The sequence below is a fragment of the Ruditapes philippinarum genome, unplaced genomic scaffold, assembly GCF_026571515.1.
Source record: "Ruditapes philippinarum isolate M1 unplaced genomic scaffold, ASM2657151v2 ctg3469_1_1_1_1, whole genome shotgun sequence".
NCBI classification, from domain to species: Eukaryota; Metazoa; Mollusca; class Bivalvia; order Venerida; family Veneridae; genus Ruditapes; species Ruditapes philippinarum.
The window spans coordinates 93382-116576 of NW_026865765.1; the positions used below are offsets into that span (position 1 = coordinate 93382).

At 32.1% G+C, this 23195-nt stretch overlaps 2 protein-coding genes across 4 annotated transcripts in view; both read left to right on the plus strand.

The window, feature by feature from the left end:
• Positions 1-7435, plus strand: part of LOC132730220 (ataxin-2-like protein) — a 32809-nt gene extending 25374 nt beyond the window's left edge. For 2 of the 3 annotated variants that reach the window (XM_060716087.1, XM_060716088.1), the window contains exon 19: positions 4672-7435. In XM_060716087.1, coding sequence (XP_060572070.1) covers positions 4672-4748 — 77 coding nt within the window. In that variant the 3' untranslated portion in view covers positions 4749-7435. Of the gene's footprint in view, positions 1-7; positions 101-4671 lie in introns of all 3 variants that reach the window. The other variant, XM_060716089.1, reaches the window with a different exon arrangement.
• A 6885-nt stretch (positions 7436-14320) lies between these two features.
• On the plus strand, positions 14321-22585 carry LOC132730223 (uncharacterized). Its single transcript, XM_060716091.1, has 9 exons — positions 14321-14393; positions 14843-14945; positions 15284-15379; positions 18145-18291; positions 19253-19482; positions 20512-20652; positions 21061-21151; positions 21482-21558; positions 21846-22585. The coding sequence occupies exons 2-9, from the start codon at positions 14885-14887 to the stop codon at positions 21873-21875; spliced, it is 873 nt and encodes a 290-aa protein (XP_060572074.1). The 5' UTR covers positions 14321-14393; positions 14843-14884; the 3' UTR covers positions 21876-22585.
• The last annotated feature ends 610 nt before the right edge of the window (positions 22586-23195 follow it).

Here is a 23195-nt window from a genome sequence, read left to right on the forward strand (position 1 = left end):
TTGCCAGTCCAGCATCATGGGGGCCAGCACGTGCAGAACTACCAACCCTCGCAGTAAATACACTAAATCGTTAAAACTCTCGAAACAAAACAAACAACATGTAAGTAGGCAACAGTCTTTGTTTCGTAACACAATTACCAGGGGAGATATGACTTTGTGAAAAACCTGTTCTAGTTGTCTTTGTACAATAAAATTATTTAATTTTATATTTACATAATAATGCTATAAAGCATTTAGTTGTACTAGAAAGTGGTTAGAGATTATCAAGTTCTGCATGGTTAGATGTGACTTGACACAAGATCAAGGATAAAAATTAGCAGTAATTTGTTTTTGACAAAAAGAATCTTGTGTTTTATTTATTTGTTTGCCAACTTATTCTATATTTATGCAAAGCTTTGCTTTTCCCCCTTTAATTTTCATAAAAGGCATACAAAAAAAAGCTGATAGCTATGGTCTCAAATTGAAATTTTTACAGATTCCACAAAATAATAATGCATTTTGCTGGTGACGACAAATTTTACCCATGCAGACAAAGATCAGCCAGCAGTGTCATCTGATCAGGGACAGCTCTGTTCATTACTCAGTCAGAACTTGTTATGAAATTTCCTTTGAAAATGATAAATGGTTTTGTCCAGATTGAAAGATGGATAAGTATATTTAAGATATTTTGGATTACAAATTGACTGAAAAAAAGGGAAAATAATTTATGTGGGGGGGGGGGGGCTAGAGTTTAAGAAAAACAAAACAAAATGGATAAAACACTGGGGTTTTTTTGTGTGTGTGTGGGGGGGGGGTTAAGAAAAACAAAACATAATGGATAAAACACAGGGGTTTTTTTGTGGGGGGGGGGGGGTAAGAAAAACAAAACAAAATGGATAAAACACTGGGGTTTTTTTGTGGGGGGGGGGGGGTTAAGAAAAACAAAACAAAATGGCTAAAACACTTCACAGATGCTAGTACAATTAATCAGAAGAATTTTAGACTGTATTTTTCCTGTTGGTTAATTCAGAATCATGTCTCCTCATACTAACTGTAATACACATAGACTGTTGGTTAATTTAAGATTGTTTACATTGTTCAAAGTTCCTAGTTGAATATTCCAGTAACATTATTCTACCATGCATATTGATAATAGTCAAAGTTCTATGTTGTCAGAGTTTTCTTAAGTTATGTTACACATATGTTGCGCATAATTATATATATAATGCTTGTTTATATGCATAGCTAAAGTTTTAGTTGTATAATACAATAAGTGACGTGTTATATATAAATTATAGCCGGGGAACACTTTGAAATTAAAAAAAATTCTGTACAATGTTGTTAAATATTGTATACGTGTACAGCTGACAAACAGTATATGCAGTTGTAGTGCTATGGAGATTATTCTAGCATTTTGCATTTCTGAGCCACAGGGTATTTATAAATTTCTAAAAGATCAATTAACAGTGGCCGAGTATTGCATGTTGGAGCACAATACAGGTTTTCAGTGTTGGGATGGGGGAGGATAGGGGGGTTTATAATCTTAGAGATGTGTTTTCAACAACATATTAATACCATGTTTCCTGAAATCAGAAAATTTGACAGTTAACATACCTTATATCTGAAAGATACAGTTAAAAAAGGATGCCCTAACTTTTTCGCCATAAGTGACAACAGATATAGCTCCACATTGTTCTATACAGGACGTGAAACCAAAAAATTAATTCCTAACAATTATGTATGATAAACGAATGTCATGTATCTAGTTTAATTGCATGAGATATTAATCTAAATATTGTTATTATCATGGTATAACAGAAATGTAACTGAAGAAAGCATGAGGTAGGGCTCCTATGTACCTCCTGGTCCAAACCAGTATTAATGTACTGTTCCCACCCAGCTTCCATACTTCACCTCCTGTCCCTGAGCTTGGCTTGAATATGTTCTCAAAGCTTATCTTTAGCAGTCTATTAGATCAATAGATGCATAAAAGCTAATACAATAATTATTCATTGCAAATTAGAAGAAAAACATTTACATAACAAATAACAAATACGGCAAGTAAAGATATAAAAAAAGCTTGTCTGTGAAGACTTAACTAGTTTCTGTTAGTTAGTATTGAAATGCTTACCATTTAGTTTTGTGTATATAAAGATGCAGCCGCAGCATTATAATCTAAAGTTTTTAATTAGTTGCCAGCTATATTTTTTATTTCATCATTATTTTATTTTTGAGAAAGGCATGTATAGTTTTTCTCCAACTGTTGTATCTCGTACAACCAAAAGCACAAATTCACATTCGATAATTTCTCACATATCAGTTGCCGTTTCCTGCTAGTTTGGAATTCAATGTTATTGTACTTTAGTTTCAGTGAAAGTCCATGTAAATAAGTTTAGTTTTTATTCTAAAATACTTTTCTTGAATTGACTTGTCTAGCTTCCATTTTTCTTAGAACTGTCATTTATGAATTTTGAGCATATGAATTGAAAGTACTCAGCTTTTGTTGTTACCACCATGAAAAATTTCTGTCTGTCTGTGATATTAAACCAAAGGAAATAAAGTGAAAAAATTATCTTTAAACATCCACCAAGAGTTCTGTTGATCACAGAGAAATATTTATGATTAAAACTATATTCTGTTCAAAGGCGCGTCCATGGCCTAATGGTTAAGGTCCTTGACTTCAGACCACATGCCTCTCACTGCCATGGGTTCAAATCCAGTCAGAACTTTGGATTCTTTCATGTGAGGAAGCTTTCCAGCTAGCTTACAGAACATCTGTGATTCTACTTAGGTACCAGTCCTTCTCTGAAATAATGCAAGGAAGGACACCTGAGGTCTTCCTCCACTAGTAAAGCTGGAAAGTCGCCGTATGATCTATGCTGTGTTAGTACCACTTAAAATAAAACAGTGAAATATCTATGATTAAGACTGTATATTTTCCAACTAAGACTATCTGTTAAATCACAGTGAAATATGTTGATTAATTGATATATGATCCTACCGAGACTGTTAAGCTTATCACAGTTCCAGGATACATGACATACAAAGACTGTAGTAAGATACAGACAAAATTTAGCCTTGTCCCTTTGAAGATTCCCTTTATTGCTAAGTAATGACTTTGTTGGGTCTACTTTTGAACCAGATTATTACCGTAACCCTTAACCTGTTGAATTCCTTAAACATGTCCATTATCAATTTGAAGATATCAAGATTAAAACTTTTAAGTTTGCCAGTCAGCAGTTTAGTTCCTGGTCAGACTGCATGGAAAACTATTTGGCTCTACTGGAGGCAAAGGCTTATCACTTTTGGTTCTAGAAGTGTAAAGGTAAAAAAAACAAACAACTGGAGTACCTATTCCTAAAAAGATGATTGGAATGTTACTGGAATGTTCAATTTTACTGTAATACACTTTTTTCTGTAAATGTTTGACTAAAATCTGTATTTTATCCTTATATATTTCTGTCAGTATTATTCTTCGGACATGTTGTAATTTAAAATCTAAAAAAGTTCTATTATATGATATTTGATTGAATACTGTTTGTATGTGTTACTTAAGTATTTTGTAGCATGTTAGAAAACATGTGATTTGTTTTAAGGGATCACCATGTTCCTGGTTTATAATATTGGAAGAAATCAGGCAAATATTGTCAATCTTTGGGAGTGAAGGCTTGTCAGTTAAAGGTTAATTTAATCTGAATCCTGGTAGCAATAACTACAGGAGCATTTGTTAGACCAAGTTGTTAATTAGACCTTTGCAGAAATTTGAATATAAGCTCAGTGTTGTATATGTAGGAGAAACTGATATAAAAACTGTCATAGTTTGCTGTAAAAACTTCTTCAAACATGACAGCATAAAGGAGTATTGTATACTTGTATGGCAGCATAAAAGAGTATTGTGTTCTTGTATGGCAGCATAAAAGAGTATTGTGTTCTTGTATGGCAGCATAAAAGAGTATTGTATACTTGTATGGCAGCATAAAAGAGTATTGTGTACTTGTATGGCAGCATAAAATAGTATTGTGTACTTGTATGGCAGCATAAAAGAGTATTGTTTACTTGTTTGCTGCTCTTACAATACTAATTCTAGAAAGACAGCATGTAAATGTATATAAGCATGAAGTGAATGATAATGGCACTGCATGATGAGATGTGAATCCCATATAGTATTCATTCTTTAGCAAAAAAAAAAAACTACGTTCCCCATACGGCTGGTTTCCTTATGACCATTCCAAACAATGGGTATCCAGGAAGATACAGGGGTTTCAATGTTTGGTTCTGAATCTACAAGCAGAGGCTTATATATTAAAGTTGTCTCAAGTAGATGCATGTAAATAAAAAGAATGCATCTATTGCTTAATGCAGCATTATAAAAGCAAGTGAATGCAATTGTTTGTGTAAATGTCAAACTGTAAACACTCAAAATATAAATTAAAAAAACATCAATATGCAGATTTAAAAAAACAAAAAAAAAACATGCCACATGCAGATATGTTAGTGGCAATCCTACCACTTTTATTTTCTGAGTAGTACCTTAGATAAAGTGTAAAGGGCTGTAAAATAATTCGTTCAAAAGGTTGTTGTGTTTTTTTAAGTTCTGAAAAAAATAAAACCCCACGAACAGTTATTATCATAATGGCTAGTTATTGTAAGAAACAAATTTTTATGGGTAATTTATTATTTTATTTTTTGCAGGATTGACTGCAGCTGCACTGACGAGTGCCCTGCACGTGAGGCCCGAACATTTCATAGTTCAGCACCTGAGAAAATGATGAAGAGAATACATGTGTGTGTTTGATGACATTTGACCCGATCTTTCTTTCTCTTTTCTCTTACTGTCCATCCTTCATAACATTATTATCTGACACAGAGAATTGGACATTGTTGCCAAGCGACTGTGTTGTTACAAACATACAAATTACAAAAAGAATGAACCAAAAGAAATGTCAAAAATATTTCATTACTGTAATGTGTGAAAGTGTTTATTTGAAAACCAGATTTATATCTGGAAATTTGAATAGAAATGTTCTTATTATATAATTTATAAGGCAACTTTAACCTATACCTGTATTCCTTCCCTGTTAAAAAATATAGAGTGCTAACTTAACTTTATAGGAGGTTGTGTAAAATTGTCTTTGTTTTTATTTTTTCCTCATCAACTTGTTTGCAAAGTACAGAGTTTATCAATTGTTGAAATAATTAAATGTTTTGTTGTAAAGAAAAAAAAATGATGTCAAATTGTCAGGGTTTTGTGCTTGATAAGCTAAAAACTCAATATTTGAAATTACTATGTTCTAAATGAATACTTTAAATACAGTCATATTGCCATGGTAACAATTAGAATGTATAGGTGATACCTCTGATCTTTTACAGAAATCTCATTGTTTACTTTCCTCATAGATTGTCAAGTGAGGATTATTTTTTGTCTTGTTTCCTTTTCTTTGTTAAATGGTAGTGATGGGTAAAAGGTGTCCAATATTTTGTGTACCATGAAGTTTCAAAAGGTTACTGTAGTTAATATTAAACTGTGATTATATATCATGTTTTAAATAAAGTTACAGTTACCCTGCATTCAATTATTTAGAAACTAATTGTTAATTACATTAGATATTTAAATGTTAAAATATGGTTGTTCTTGATAAGATTTAATATTGTGCATCAAGTTGTTAGGACCAATCATTTGAGCTCTAATTTCAAATGTAATAAAGAAAAAAATAAAACTTTCATAATCTAAGATTGATTAAAAGGGAATCATCAATAATGGATGTTTTTGTCTTTTTCGTAAATTTTTGTATGAGATTTTTGGACATACTTTTACTTGTCACTACAAGTACCTGCAAAAATGTGATAATGAGGTGTGAATGTGTTCATCTCAGCATTAAATGTTAATAATTAACACTTTGTTAAGGTTCTGTACACTTACCAGTTATAACTGCAGGTCTTTTATTAACAGTATAGAGCAAGTCACAAGGCTAGTCATAACAGTTCTAGTCTGACTACACTATCCTGTTGGTATCTACTCTCAACTTTTGTATTTAATACATCAGACTGATAGCTTTAAATAGATAATTATATATAAATTTAGTGTAACAGTGGTTAATTGACACTAAAATATCTGAACATCTACTAATAAAGAATAAACCAGGTAAAATCATAGATAAGTCAGAAATAAGTAAAGCAAGTTATCTTTTCGTCATTTTCCACTTTTAAATAGATTTCATTTATAATTTTTACATACGAAGGAAAATGTATTGTTTGTTGTACAAATATTTGATAATGATAAACTAAGGGAAGTTATAAGTGAAACAATGTACACATTTTCTTATTATTTTGATTATGAATTTATTACAGAGGTGAGTAAAAAAAAATGTAATGAATAAGAAGTAGATTGACATATATAGAAAATATTCAGGGTGTTTTTTTAGTAAATATGGAGTATATATATCACTTTCGAGTGGGACTATTAAAATATTTTCAAGAGCTCAAAGGCGCAAGTGAAAATAATAAAAAATTCTTTGAAGTGAAATGCATTCCATATTTACTGAATAAAAAACAACATTTCTTCATAATTTGCATGAAAACAACATTTGGTATGTTGGGTTTTATTTTTATTTTCAAATGAATCATAAGACTTCTGTATTTTTTACACAAGAAAAACATGTTTTACAGATTTATGCAATATATGTAAACAGAACCTTAAATGTAGGCAAAACTGCCTTGTCTTTACGTCACAAAAAATCGCCTCAAACATAAGCATTTATTTCCAGGTTAACTTGCTAACAGACGTTAATGAGATAGGTCGACTTTCATCATGTCATTTAGAGTTCTTTGGTTGACTTTGATATTGAATATGAAGGTTTCCCAATCTTAACAGTGTTTGTCCTGAAATCTTTTGCATTATTCTTCTTTCTTTCACATTGTTTTTCTTCCTGAAGCATCATTTTTTCCTCTTTGAGTTCATTGTATCATAGTTTGATCCAATGACATTTGTTATAAACGAGGAATGAGATGGAATGTGTGACTGTTATTTGCATTGCTACATTTATGTTTCAATTTATGTATTTTGAGGGAGAATATATAGGAGGGGTAGTTGTTGCAATATTGTGAAGAGGTGGGGACGTTTTTATACTGAAAGTTGTTGTCAAAGAATACTTTTTGACATTGTTGAGCATATAGTAGGCCAGCACTTACATTTATATTATAAATGTGTCTTATATTTAGATATCATGTGACCTATGTGAGATCACGTGACATTCATATGACAGTTGAATCTTCTGTCATGTGACATATAATTATTTTGCCAATCATGTGTCATATTTTGAAACGAGGAAACTACCATAGTTGAAAGTTGAGAGTCAAATGATTTTAACTTAAAAACCAAGAGATAGCATAAACTCCTGCATTTTAAAATGGAGCGAATGTCTTAAAAAGAAAAAATAAATGATAAAATCCTGAAAAACTTGTTGTTTCGTATTTATTGCCAAATGATCCTTTTGAATTGGATGTTATAAATTGGATGTAAATGTCTGAAGTTAGTTTTACCACAGAGCTGTTATGTAGGTCTCTGGTGTTGCAGAGTTTACAAATTGATATGGAAACACATTTAACACAATTGATTTGGTAATTGGACAAGTTATTTGAATGCCAGGATGGAAGCCTCCTTGGTCTTGCTTATTCAGGGCTCAACTGCCTATACAAGTTCATGTATAAAAACAAAAAGTCTCGGCAAATGTTGGGGTTTTACAAGCTTGTCGTACAAACTTCAGTTCTGGCACTAACTTAAACAATAGATAAGTAAACCAGTTGCACTTATTTTCGAAGCTGTAACTATAAAAGTTTGTACCCAGGGGGTCTTGGAAAATCCAAGATATTCTTAATTCTGGAGTAAGACTGTTAGATGTCTTTATGAAGGTATTTATTTTTCAGAAACGCTTTCAGTGTTTCCCACCTAAAAAGAGGGTTACTGGTTCGAAGCTGTAACTATAAAAGTTTGTACCCGGGGGTCTTGGAAAATCCAAGATATTCTTAATTCTGGAGTAAGTCTGTTAGATGTCTTTATGAAGGTATTTATTTTTCAGAAACACTTTCAGTGTTTCCCACCTAAATAGAGGGTTACTGGTACGAAACCCAGGTAATCCTCAGTGCTATACACTGGGCATGTAAAAGAACCAAGGAATATATTTAATAAGAGCTAGAGACTGGTTACTGGATTTCCTTGTATCTCATAGCCGTCTCCAGTGTCTGCTGAGGTAAGGACCCTACTGGAAATAAATGCTTGCACGTTCGTAGGTTATCCTTGACCGCCCGGTCTAAAGAAAATCAAATATTGGAAACAAAAGTGCAGATAAGTGCATACTTGTATTCAGCAGAGTGCACATCCTTAATTGAATGAAACATTCAGTGTGTGCAAAATTTACTGACCAACGTTAGAAAAGAGTACTCTGTTGGCATTAAGGTTTGAAAGATTTAAATTATTGAGTTTATTTATATTCGGCATGTGGCAACTCGTAAACTTTCGGGAGGTTTAGTTTCCATAATTTACGCACCGTCCGTCTGTCTGTGGGCGTCCCCACTTCATTCGTGTCCGGCCTGTAACTTTGTCATACGCGGGGGGATTTTGAAATCGTTTGGCACAAATGTCTACCACATCAAGACGATGTGACGCGTTCAAGAACCTTGTCCCAACTTTAAAGGTTAAGGTCACACTTACATTTTGAAGTTTCACACGATCACACTGAGTTAATAGGTACACACATTCGTGTCCGGACATCGAAATATTTTAAAATAACTAAGCATAAGTGTCTACCACACCAAGAAGATGTGTCGTGTCCAAGAATTACATCCCTACCTCAAAGATCAAGGTCACACCACCATTTTGAAGTTTCACATACAATATGACCGGACTGTAACTTTGTCATGCACCAAAGTATTTTGGAATAACTTGGCATAAATGTCTACAACATCAAGACGATGTGTTGCGCCCAAGAATCACGTCCCTGCTTCAAATGTCAAGGTCACACTAACATTTTTAAGTTTCACTTTATCACAATAAGAGTTTATAGGTACACACATTTGTGTCCGGACTGTAACTTTGTCATGCATCGAAGGATTTTAGAATGACTTGGCACAAATGTCTATCACATGACAATGATGTTTTGCGTCCAAGAACCATGTCCCTTTTCAAAGGTCAAGGTCACTCTTATATTTTGAAGCTTCACGCTATCACAATTAGAGATTTTAGGTACGCACATTCGTGTCCGGAATATAACTTTGTCATGCATGGAAGGATTTTAAAATAACTTTGCACGTGTTGTGTATAAGACCCGTGTTCCTACCTCCAAGGTCAAGGTCACTCTAATAAGTTTGAAGGTTCTTATGCTTATTAGAAGAGTTTGAAGGTACACATTAGTTTCAAAACTGTAACACTGTCATGCATTGAAGGATTTTAAAACTTGGCATAAATGTCTACCGCATCAAGATGATGTGTTTCATCCAAGACCCTTGTCCCAAGATGTTAAGTTTGCTATAAATAGCACTTCATTTCACAAGAACAATATTAACCCATTACGCGATATACACGCCTTTAAACACCTTTTTCACCCCCCCCCCTATTTTTGTCGTCTCAAATGGTGAAAAAAATGCCTCATTTAGGCTCCAACACTTGTTTTTGTTTGAGAGATGTTGTTAAAAAAAGTGACCACTTTTCCGGCGCGGTCCCCCAACCAAAAGATACATCAGGGGGATGCCAGAAGGGGGATGGGTCCCCTTCTGTTTGGGGGGGGGGGGTAAGGGGGCGGTGTCCCCCTCATCGCCAAGAAAATTTTGGACTTGTGAGAGGCTATAAATGACCCCAGATTGAAGTTGCAGCACTTTGAAATCAATTTTGATGGAAAAAATCAACGCAAACTAGTGATTTTTTTTGCAATTTTGAGATGTCCCCTCGTTGCCATGGTAACAGAAAATTTGAGCGTGAGCATGTGTTTTAAGGGCAATGGTCCAGTCAACATTTGTGCCAAGTTTGATTAGTGTTGAAGTAGTTTTTATAGTATGATAGCAATTTGAACTTGTAACGGGAGACTTTTCAATGAAAACAACCATTTTCACAAAATGCTCATGAAGTAATGGGTTAAACAATTGGTTACTTACATTCGCTTTTATTTTCATAATGCCTGTATGCTTAAGAAACCCTTTCGGGGGCATTCGTCACTTGCGTGACAGCTCTTGTTTTAATTTCTACATTTACCGTTGTATCATAGGTTATTAAAAGTCCGTATGGTTTACTTAGGAATCCGATAATGCATAGATCCCTGACCTGCCTTATTCTAATTATCAGATTAATGAATACAAAAAGAGTTTCACCACAACATATTTGTTAACAAAAGAGCACATGTCAATTTTTTGTCATTGAATATTCAAATGTCTCGTGGGTTCAATATCTCCTGCTCATCGGTCAAATGTTTCAGTCCGTTCACAGGCCTAGGATAAGTTCGATTTTCGCAACAATCAACTTATTTATCCCCTGCCGCTTAGGAATGGCCTCGTTCTGTCCAACTATAATGCTATGTGTTTGCTCCTCTACTTTGACACTAAATAAACGTTTTAAAAAGTTTCCATGAATGATCAGGAGGTGAATCTTGAGCGCAACAATCAGGTCGCAACCCCCAAGCTCAAGGCCGCGTAATGGTCAAATGAAAAAAGTCCACATTTTGTGTCCGTTAAACTAATGAAAAGTTTTTAAAATATCTGGGCACAAATGGTCATCACTCTGCATAGCGAAATGTACTTGCCCATTTTCCATATAGATTATTATTCTCTGTCATATTTTGAGGTCTAATTGTTATCCATTCCAATGCTCTACTTCAGCAGGGGATATAGTTATCACCAAGGCTACCTTGTTATTTATAAGAGTTAAACCCCTTTTGAAGCAAATCTTTGACATTTTTGGTTTGCACAGTTTAAAGTTTAACTTATGAAGGATTTTTATGAGGCATGTAAGTATTGTTATATCAAAACAGCATAAATTCGATTATTGCTGCAAATCATCTTATTATTGAGAGTTAATTCCTCTTTTTAGGGAATCTGAAATTGATTTTTGGAAATTGAACGATTTCAATGATTGTGTTTGTATTTTCTATGAATGTTATATCAAAATACATGATTTGTTTTTGCTCCAATCAAATGATTAAATGATAGTGTAATGTCTCCTTTTAAGCATTTTAATGGTCTCTGCAAGATTACTTTTGCAAGATTTCAATGATTGTTGCATGTTAGTATGTATTGTCAAAACACAGATAAATTTACTGAACAAGTTATGTCCATTACATGCATATTTCTGTGCCATAGATTCACAAGAATTCCAATTATTGTATCATATATACCATGGTTTCCTGCGGGGAACATTCTTAATAATATAAAGATATTTCATTTATTTATTTTCAACATTGTTTCGGGGGATAAATAAACCACGCCCGGCAAACTGTCGCTCCACTTCAAAATTGTGGTGTACGGTAAAACGAGCGAACGGCATTTCAGAGATAGAGCGAAAGGCCGATTTAAACGGATAATTGAAGTGTTGTTTATGTTTTTGTCTTGTTATTCATTTAAATTGGCTCCACTACTTTCAAAAACTATCGATTTACAAATGTAAGAAATCCTTCAGGAGTAATTTATGTTGCACGAAGGACAAGTTCTTATTACGTGTTGATATTTTCCTAATACACTTTTTTTTTAAAATCAGAAGGGTATGGCATTTTAAATAAATTTAGGTTTGGAAGTTCAATATTCTACAAATCGTTGTTCGCTTCATAAGGAAGAAAAGTTCTCCCCAGGCTTGATATAATTTTCTTTTTGTTACAGCTTAGACCATTGGAAGCCTTAAATCAATCCTACACGGAACTACATTTTCCATTTTTCGAAAAAGTATACAACTTAAATGAATAACAAGACAAAAACATAACAACACTTACAATTATCCGTTTAAATCGGCGTTTCTGCTCTATCTCGGAAATGTCGTTCGCTCGTTTTACCGTACACCACAATTTTGAAGTGGATGCGTGTTTACATAAACGTTTGTATCAGGAATATAGTTGACAATAATCGATCAATATAGAAGACTTGTGACCGTTGAAGACCTGAGACCGGAGAAGGTCGAACATGAAAATCATTAAAAACCACTTTCTGAATAATTCCGAGCAAGAAAAAATTAAAGTAAACACATAAGTTTACGCAGAACATATCTGTATTTGGTATGACAGATGCCACTACGAATATTTTAGATTTGTAGATTTTCAGTGTAAACAATTTATTGTTTGTAAAATTTGAGATAGATATTAAACAAAACATTGATAATTTTCAAACACATCATTCAAGTTTTTCCACCTTAAACGGTAAAATAATTATAGAAAATTAGAAATATCACGTAATAGTTTTTTGTTGTAATGAGGTGTAATTCTGACTAATTCCTTAGAGGTAAATCCGTAACGTACCGGCAAACGGTTTTTAGCTAGGTTTTCAAAAAGGTCAATTAACCAATCATGTCCGGTTTACAGATCACATGCTCCTCCATGTACCGAAAACAGGTCACGTGCTCCTCCATGCCTCAAAATACCTTGCGGTCTTCAGACCGCAGAGAACTAGTAGTTAGTTAATGTTGATGACAAATGATGTCCATAAATTATTTAAAATGATAACAAGAACATAAGGTAGAAACATCATTTACCTCTGCCCTTAGGTAGACGGCTACGAGGAATGATCAAATATGTATGTATCTTAGCACATGTTAATACATCTTTTAATATAAAAAAAATCTACAACAGATATGCAAAATTCAGACAGTGTTTTGATCCAACCTCTATTCTTGTCTGTGTATTATATGAGGGAAATTGTATACATACCAAGTATTTGCGCTGGGCGCATTGTCGACCGTTAGTCTTGCCGGTAGTCCTGTGTTGATGTGTTGTGTTATGGGATGCGTTAATTGAATGCTACCCTCCCTCGTTGATCTTGTTTAACAAATATAAGTCGCATGGAGAAAGTCTGGTGAATATGGAGTGTTGGAATAAACTGCCGTTCGAAACTGTCACAATGTGGACGAGACAAGACTTCACTTTTTGAACCAAATCGAAAGATTTAAAGCAAAATATTGGTAAAAAAATCTGGGGACCATGCATTTCAAAGAGGACAATATGTATTACGGTTTGTCTCACAACATCGCAGGTGTTGCCATTCTAATTGCTGGTACTGAAGGAAAATATATAAATTCGGAGTTTTATAAGACATAAAGTAGCCAAAAAAGTTAGAAAAGTTAAAACAAGTAAGGGTTTTCGCAAACGTAAAACATTGTCTTTTCATTTGATGAAAATGTAAAAAAAGTGCTTTGCTACAAAGCAAAATAATAAAAATTCGTTCCTGATGTATGTGAATTTTTTCATATTCTTGTATCTTTATTATGGACTCGCAGAATAAATCGTGCCATTTTGCAGTAAATCATGCTTCTTATTCAAAGTCATATATGATGTTATAAAATAAAAGTGGATATTTTGCGTCTATGGAAAACGATTGTTTGAAGGAAGTAAAAATAGTATAACTTGAAAACGGGTTAAGCAACGAATACGCGCAATGTTTTGCTGATCTGTTAGCAGATGTGGAATCCATCTAGCACTTTTTTGCGAATTGTATGAACAGCTAGCTGTTAATGAGATCCAGTCACAATAAATATTTGCTTAGCGATGTTTCTTGCATCTACAGCACCTATGTCACGACCATGGAAACGTTTGTATTTTTCAAGTAATAATCATGCGGCGCATTTTCTGTTGAAAGTAACCCACATTTGAAATTCTTTTGCCAAAGTTGTGCTATCAAAAAGACATATCATTATGACCATTAACAAACCATATTTTCTTTTTTAAAAAAAAGGTCAAATTGTGGGCATGTATGTGTGACCAATAATTATGTCATTTTAGTTGAATTTAACCTTACATCATAATATTATGACATCTGAAACACAGTTTATACTGTTTTACTGTAACTGTACTTACCATGACATAAAACTGTCCTTGATGTTTTATTACTCGTTCTTTTTAATTTAAACTGAGTCTAACTTTAATTGTTGACATTATCTATGAAGCTTGTGACAAGAACAAAACAATAACATTCATCACTCGAGCATTTTATGGGCATGATTTACATTTTTAAAGAATAATCAATTCTATAATATATTCACGTTTTGTGAAAGTGAATTTTTATTTACTATGTTTTTGTGTAAATATAGAGAAATCTTGACTTGGCACAACCCCATTTTTCCAAATGTAGGTTTTAAATATGATTTATATGTATAACGCATTCATGCGGTTGAAATTAACATTTTATGAAGCACAGAGAGAGCACAGAAAGAAAAACAAACGAATTCTACGTAAGTCGTAAGTATAATGTATTTTCTAGATTTGTATTGGTATACTATACATGTATGTATATCATCTTATTTACTAAATATTTTTTTTATTTAAATAGGCTGTAAATGCATTTTATTATAATAAGCAATGTGTATTCAATTTGCTGGATATGGATATGTCACTTAATGTCAATGATATCATGCAAAATTTGTTTTTTATAACAATATGTTGTATATAATTATTACAATATCATATTAATATGTTGTATATTATAAGTAAAGATGCTTTAAATTTCGGTATTATACATGTTGTGCAAAGTCAAAATAGAAAATAAAGTACATGTAATGAATTTAGCCTTCATCAAAATCAAAGATTACAAAACTATCTTAATTGTATACGATTTATTGAAGGTTAACTACTAGTATTTAATAATTTTGGGCAAGTGTTGATATGAATTTCAAATTTTTGATGGTCAGGTTTGTGCTGTCTGAATTGAAGATCTTTCATGTACAGCTAAAATGACTCGGCTGCTAACGTTTCTAACAATGTCTGCATTGTTGGCTGTCACAAAGGGACAATGTAAGTACCGTTTTATATTTATTCATTTATATATATCTTTTTACACTTGCTCAAATAAACAGCCTTCAGTAGGCAAGCAAAGTGGCTGATTCTAAATAAATACTCATTTCTTCAACTCTTTTTCTTATTGTTGTCGTCGTTTTTTTGTTGTTGTTGTTGTTTTTTGTTGTTTTTTTTTTGTTTTTATTGGGGGTGGGGGTTACTGTTTTTGTTGTTTCTTTTTCTTAAAAATAGATTAAATTCTTTAATTTTTAAACATTGTGCGAATAAGTAAGTTACAGTTCGCCTACATTTAAAGACATTCGAGTATGTTAAAACATTTATTGGTCTTTTTATAGCACAAATGGACTTTGCAGGAACAGGACAACTCGACATTAGTCAAATAAACCCTTTTGGTTCAGGAATAATGTTCATGCTAACAACGACACAAAACCGTAAGCATTATGTTGTGCTCTATGTGCGTGCGTGTGTGTTGGTGGAGCGGTTGCTTGATGTTTAATGTGGAATACAAATTGACTTGATAATCTTAGAATAATCATTATCCATGATTTAAAAAGAATTAAAATGAAAAGCTGGTCATGGTACCCCTGCCAGATCGTAAAATGAAAAATGTTTATATCAAGAGAATGGTAATTACTTGCCTAATTAGTTTTAAAATTTGTTGTCCTGTGGAGGCTTGCTGCTTTAACGACAACCCTTCTCAGATGTAATTAATACATTAATACAAAGTACATGTACTTACATCAACCATACTAACATAACATTGACATGTTAAGGCTGTATGTACACTTAACAATTATTATAATTGTGTATGCATAAATGGTTTTATATGTGTGTCAATTTTGGTGCAGTTATGCTGAAATTTTCAATAAATACAGTTAAGAGACATGATATATTACATTTATTAAATTTCTTAAGAAACACAAATTTAATAAACATGCCCAATAAATGTGATAGTGCGTTGCGTTCAAGGTCAATGCCGCAAGATAAGTTTTATATCATTGAAAATTATTCTAATATCGCATGCCCAACCTGATTGTTTATTACAGCTATGCAGCGTTGTAGCATGGATGTGTCCCAATCTTTTTCATAATATTAGGGTAGAATTATTCACTGTTAGACAATTTCGCATATTCGTTTGCGATGGTTTTTGGCACTGCACAAAAACTTCTTATGAGGCGGTTAATTTTACCCCTTAAAGCTTCTATCACATTTATGTCGAAATATTTTGGTGAGATTCCATGACGTTGATGTTTAGAATGTTCAGAAAAATTGTTGGCGCCCTGGACGTCTGCTTCTAAGAAATCCTGTAGAAACAGTAATCATGTGTTGTTCTTAAGACATCGATAGATTAAGAAGTTCATCGCATTGGTTATGATTGGCCCTGAGATTGCTGTTAATGAATACATTGTTCGTGTCAACAGTATTCCTGAACTCCAATGTGGAGTACAGCAGACGATCGCCTAGTAACTAGCCAAGATTTCTTAAGCTAAAATTCTCCCCTAATATTAAATGTTCAACGATAAATAAAACTGCCATGTAGTTATTAAAATCAAGGTAGAAATATGTTGATTTAGAATAGAAATCACAAATGAAATAATTTTGCGACATTTACTTTTTATGCACCATCACATTTATTGGACATGTGTTTGTTATTAAAATAAATATCATACAATGTCTCTCAACTGTATTTATTGAAAAGTCGTTCTTCTAATTGAGAAATAATCCAAATCAAATAAAGTGTTGGTTTTTTCATTTATAGATCTAATTTATTATTTTTCTCCAAAACTATTCAAAATTTTATGTCATGCTATTTTTTAACAAAGGTTAATGTAATTACATTTGAATTTCAGTAATTCGTTGTCTTAAACAATGACAGGAAATCCGACTTTTCGTAACGTTTTGTTAGTTTTACCTGTGACTCCTTACTCATAAGTATATTGTAATAGTTTTAAAACTCAAACTCTCATTAAACATCATACATTAAGACCCCTTTCTTTTTCACCAGGTTTTGAATTATTGTCATTTCTGTAATAATACTTTTATATTCAGAGTCAATTTTAGTAACTACTGCAATTCCCCAGGACTCAGTGCTAGTTCCTGTACTATTTTAATCTATATCAATGACCTACTTTTGTCTTAGGAAAAACAGAAACTGATACTTTTGCTGATGACACCACCCTTTCAACTTCTGATGTATCCCTTATTAGAGTAGTTGAATCTCTTACTCGTGATCTTTTAAATGCCAGCAAATGGTGTGATTTGAATCGCATTTCTTTCAATGCTAACAAAACTAAGGTTTTGTATATTTCCTCAAAACACAATCAAAACTATATTGTATATTTATAAAAGTAATCCTTGTATTTCGTATTAAACATAGCAATTTGTTTGTAGCTCTGAAGAAAATTATTTGGGCATTTTAATTAATAACATATTGTCTTATCAAAGTCATATTGATAATGTACTCAAAAATGCAACACATTGTTATATTTATTATCTGTATAAAATTATTCATATCTATACATGTACGTAAAATGTATTACAATGCATATATTTAATCACATCTTGACTATTGTTGCATAATTTACCGTAATTGTATGTCTTTTCTAGACGATAAACTCATTAAGTTCCAAAACTAATTCCTGACAAAGATTATGGCACTCCATCTGCTGAACTAGTATCTGAGCTCCGCTGGATGACCTTTTCACAAAGAGTTGTTTTTCAAAAGCTATTATGATGTTTAAGATAACGAATAATCAGCTAGGTGCCTTCCTGTTTATTGAATAATTTCAATTTATCGTCAGATGTTCATAATAGCATTTTGCGTTCATCATTTGATTCAAATTTACACCTTTACAGACCAAATACTTCACAATTTCGTAAGTCTTTTGTTTATTCTGTATCTTGTATTCGGAACGGCCTTCCTGATTATATCAAGACTGCTACATCTGTGACCCTTTTTAAAACCTTATACTTGAGATATTATCACACATCGACGTATACAAATTGATAATCTCATGTATGTATTAACATTTATGTAATGTAATAGTTTGAAAGTGTTAAATTTATATTGTTCCTTGTTGAGGGTCTCGTGGAAGATTGATATGGTATTCAAATGAGTTATCTCGTTAAATTATATTATATTATCATTATTATTATACTAGTAATTAATTGTATTGTATTGTACATCTTACTTCAGCCTGTCAGTCGCGGCCACATCACGAGAAGCATATGTATGAGCACTTTATTCCTGGGTTTGACTGGCAGCCTCGATTATGTCCTCCTGGTACACTCTACAGTGCCGAAGCTTGTGCTTGTCATAATATAGATCTAAGACAAGTCTTTGGTAATTATCTTCTTCCCAAGTGTTGTTTATTAAATTTCTATTTCTCTTATTCAATATATTCTGCACAAAATATAAAAAATCGACATTAGGCATGGACGGTAGCTTGAAATTTCTAGTGCCATCCATGAACAGGCTCAATCAAACCGAAATGCAACATTTTCAATTTTGCCATTTTGGGCGTTCTTTAGGGATTCTGCTTTTGTCTATTTCAAGTTTATGCTTTCAAAAATGTAACTTCCCTATATATTTATGATCCTGATGCTTTAAGTTAAACTTAAACGAATCCTTCTGATATTATATCTACCTGGTGTTCAACATTTTCAATATTATTGTTTTGGACTTTCTTTAGCCCTAGATTCTTTTTCCCTGTATTTCATAAAAATATTCTTAGATATAATTACATATCATCAGAGATAGATTTTTATCTATTCATAACATTTTAAGCACGTTAATAACATTAATAAATCATTGATTTTTCCCTAGCAATGGCATCAGAAATACCCGTGCATGTGTGTACATGTGCGTTATGAATTTATTCTTTAACGTCTCTTACGGTCCAATCTACACGTACTTTTAAATACTATATATACTAGTTATGTACGGCATGTATAATTGGAAACTTGTACATTATAGATTACTTCAATCGTCCAAAAAAAAATCTATATTGTTTTAATTAATTTGTTAAAATGCAAAAAAAGTAAAATTATGTCAACATAAAAAATGCCATATAGAAGAAATGTAACACCGTGAGAGTCATTTACTCATGTACATGTACTTATATTCTATTTTTATCACAATAAAATGATAAATGGCGATTCGTTATTTCAATTGCTTTGTACTTTGTAACGGGATTCTGTGTTGCATAGTTACGAAACAAATAATCTGTTCTCGTCTTTATACGCGTAAAAAATGTTTAAAAGCGCGTCCTGCAAAATATTTCAATGAACGTCTTTCTTTTTAGTTTGCAGACCTGAGTTATTGATAGATTTTAATAGTGATACAATAGATGATTCCAGCGGAAACCATATTTCTATCGGCAATAACGGAAATGTAGTAAATTTCCAAAATGCTGGTCGTTTTGACGGCACAGGTGTTCTTGCAGCTTTTCAATATTCGAAACAAAGTTTTGGAACAAAACTTACAGTAACACTTCGATTCTATAAATCGACTGGTGGGGCTTCAAATGATCAGGTATTTTTTCTCTCCGATTAATAAAATTCATAAAAAACAGTCCTGTTTAACTTGTTTTTTCTAAATAATACATTCATTCATTTAAAAAACAGTTGGCGAAGTTAAAATGTTATTTATGACAGATGCTGTCACCTGCCGTTGACAATAAAACATAACAACTGACCTTGCAAAACATATAAACAGTATCATGTGACCTATTTTGATATATTTATTTCTGTATATTTAATATTTTTAATGTCTGTCAAGCATTTAATTATTCATTCATCTTGTATTTAAAAAATATTTCCCATAGTTACCTACAATATTAAACTAGCTTATTCAATTTAAAACGTAACAAGAAATAAATATAATTAAGAGAAATGTGTGGCAAAAATTTGGGAACATGGTACACTGCCGCTGACAGTGAGATTTTTACTACTCTAAGTCATTTTCAAAAGCAGATGATCCAAAACCATTTATACTGGCATCTTCTTTTATTTCCAATATCACTTTTTTATTTTATTATAAATCATTATGCAAAGTTTCAACCATTTCTATCCAATATACAGTTTTCTATGCTTCAATGAGGAAACTTACAGCTATTTTCTTCAAAAAAGGGGACATATCTGGAAGAAAACTATAAATTCGTGTAAACATTATAGAATTAAATCTGCAATTAAAAAATTATCAAAATTTTCACATCTTAATAATATCAAGAATTTGACATTAAAGTGTCCATTTTTAAGAACTAAATATGTAGGGCAATGACTTCTATTTTTTACAATTATGACTCTCTTTAATCATGCAAAATTTTAGAAAATTCTGTTAATTTATTAATTTTCCTTCTATGTCAATGCAAAGAAAATAAAAATATAGGAATTGTCTTTTAGTTGCGGATATATAATTCGTCCAAATTATTTAATTAAAAACAATGTGTTGTCTGTTGTGAATAATGGAAGATAATTTATGGAAATTGAACTTCGATAAACATATCATTTTCTTCAAACAAAACGGGACACTTGGTTTGACAGTCAAGTCATTTTATTCCAGGTGTTAATATCCAATTGTATCGGAGGAAGATTTGGTTCTGTTGAAATTGCTCTTGATCTACAAACAAAAGAAATTGTATTCAGGATAGAATCAAGAGTAGGAAGCATCACTGAGCAAGCTGAGGTTCGACAACCCTTCACGGTAAGTTATATATCTGACATACTATTTGGTTAATCACAGTATTAATTTAATAGCCTTTAACACATGTACGTATATTCACCCTGTGTTTGAATTTTAGTGTTTGAAATTATTTTTTGTCCAATAAGTTTACCAAAGTCAATGTGTTACGATTCATTTAAAATACTGCAATTCTATTGGACAAAAAATAATTTCAAACACCAAGTGGTTGTTCTGATTCACCTTCGGTAATCTATATAATTATTGTTGTAAATCATACTTCTAGCTTTTAAACTGATTGAGATTTCATAAACCTATTTGCGGTAAATCACCATGTGCCAGAAAGTTACTTCTAATGTCTTATTGTAGTGCGTTGTAAAAGTTTTGACGGATATGGAAAAGAACCTGATTGATTTTATTTTTTATTTATAGGAAGGAGTCTGGACAAATGTAAAATTAATGTATGACGGAAGCACTGTGACAGCTGAAGTTGATGGAAGCACAAAAACTGCTCCACTTCAAGGTGTGTTTTCTTCTTCTACTTCTTCTTCTTCTTCTTCTATTTTGTCAACTAATATAAAAAAAGTTGTAAACCAATTTGTGTTTTTTTCTATTTGTTTTATATTAAATATATAAAATCTTTAAAAGCAAAATATACAGCTTACGTTATTTGAATAGTGACAGCTTATAAGCAGTTTTACGAACATCTTTTATACACACACATTTGTTAAATTTACGAACACCATCTTCTTTAATTGCTAAAGCTAGCAAAAAGCGTACAAAAATTGATGCATCTGCACTAATTTCACGATATGAAGAACATGCATGCGGTTAATACTTTAATTTGTTACAGGTAATATCAACACTCGATACAACGGCATAATGATTGGCAGCTGTCATGGGCGTGGTTTTGTTGGATATATTGATGACGTAAGGATTAAGTTATTTTAGAAGTCAAATTATTTAGAATTCTGCCTGCTGAATTCTTCGCAAAAATAAACAATAACTCAAGACACCTAATGAATATTTGCAATCATTTAATTAGTGGAATGCATTATAATTTTGATATTATTATCTTTTTTTTATCAAACTTTTTCAATTTAATTTTTTAAGTTACGTAAAATATTTCTAACTTAGAGAAATCATTCAAATCGCATACATTCTTTGCTTAAACAAATAAGTTGTAATAATTGATGCACTGCTTTTACATTTTCCAGGTACATTTATACCGATGTTTGCTGAAGTGAATAAACGTTCCTGCATAAAAAACAGGATGTAATTTGACTGAGAATTTTTTTAAAGTAGAATGACTGACTATGACAACGTTACCTGCATTCGTTGATTCGAAATATGGAAATTTTGTATTCAGCTATTTCCTGGTTTTACATGCTATCTGAAATCGGTTGCCTCGTTCCTATATGGTTTCTCTACAGATGTACTTAACTACGACTGCGGAATATACTCACTCATATTGTATATTTTTCCTTAATTTGTAAATATATATATATGGTTTCTGAAGAGAAATATATGCAATTTAAAAAAAAGAGCTGATTTATTTCTTGTACAATGGATATGTATTTGTAATTTCTTGTATATATTGTGTTTCCATATTATTATGTGTGTGTTCTATAATGTAAATTAAATTAATTATGCAGTATCTTAATCATACAGAAAGTTTTTACTTGATATTCATACTGAGATATTTTGTATCAACGTTTATGCGAAATTTGATTGTATTTGTTAATGGGACACAAACATATGTGCAGCAAAAAAATAATACCACATTTAGCGGTGACTTTTACTGTTTATTACGCAAGAGTATACTGACCCCCACCCTGACATATTTTATATGCCTTAAAGAAAAAAGCATTAGTATGATACATATCTTTGTTGCGTAAAATATATCTGAGATATTGATTTCAAATTCTTACACTGCTTAGAAGAATAAATAACAAATAAACACAGAAAAGTTCATGTTAGTAGCTTCTTATATAACAACAATATTTAATTTTACATTAACACATATCGGCGACAGTGGCGCACCCCAAAAAGTTATTGACGGCAACGTCATGATAACGTACAAGTTGTGCTTCAACGTTACGCAGTCAATGACCGTTACGTCTTTTCAAAGTAATGTCCATCACTAAATTTCTTATGCCACTTAAACACGTATCATCGTAAAATATTACTTTCTTTGTTCGACTGCTGATTTTTTAAAATGTTTTTACAGGTGACATTCCCAAATTACAACAAAATTTTATGATGGCGCGATTTTCTAATTTCTTCGTGTCCGTCATTTTCACGTTGTAAACAATATCGGCGTCCGGCGTTTCTAGCGATATCAACATAAATAACGGAAGTGTCCTCTATAATTTTAAAGAATTACATACATGACGTCATAGAAGAAACATGCGATGTTTAGCGGGTTTTTTCTACGTTTATTATTCGTCCTTTAACAAAAGATATATGATGACTAACTGCGGGTTTCTACAGTGCGCCGGGTGCCTTGAATGTGCATTATTTAAAAGCAATATAAAATTATTATAAGCTAAAAGCTAAAAGCATCT

What these genes read in the sequence shown, in the direction of transcription:
- LOC132730223 (XM_060716091.1), top strand. Translation starts at nt 14,885, where the DNA reads ATGACTCGGCTGCTAACGTTTCTAACAATGTCTGCATTGTTGGCTGTC. An exon ending in GCTAACAACGACACAAAACC is followed by an intron (nt 15,380 to 18,144) that starts GTAAGCATTATG and finishes ATCTTACTTCAG; the next exon opens with CCTGTCAGTCGCGGCCACAT. An exon ending in TTGTTGGATATATTGATGAC is followed by an intron (nt 21,559 to 21,845) that starts GTAAGGATTAAG and finishes TACATTTTCCAG; the next exon opens with GTACATTTATACCGATGTTT.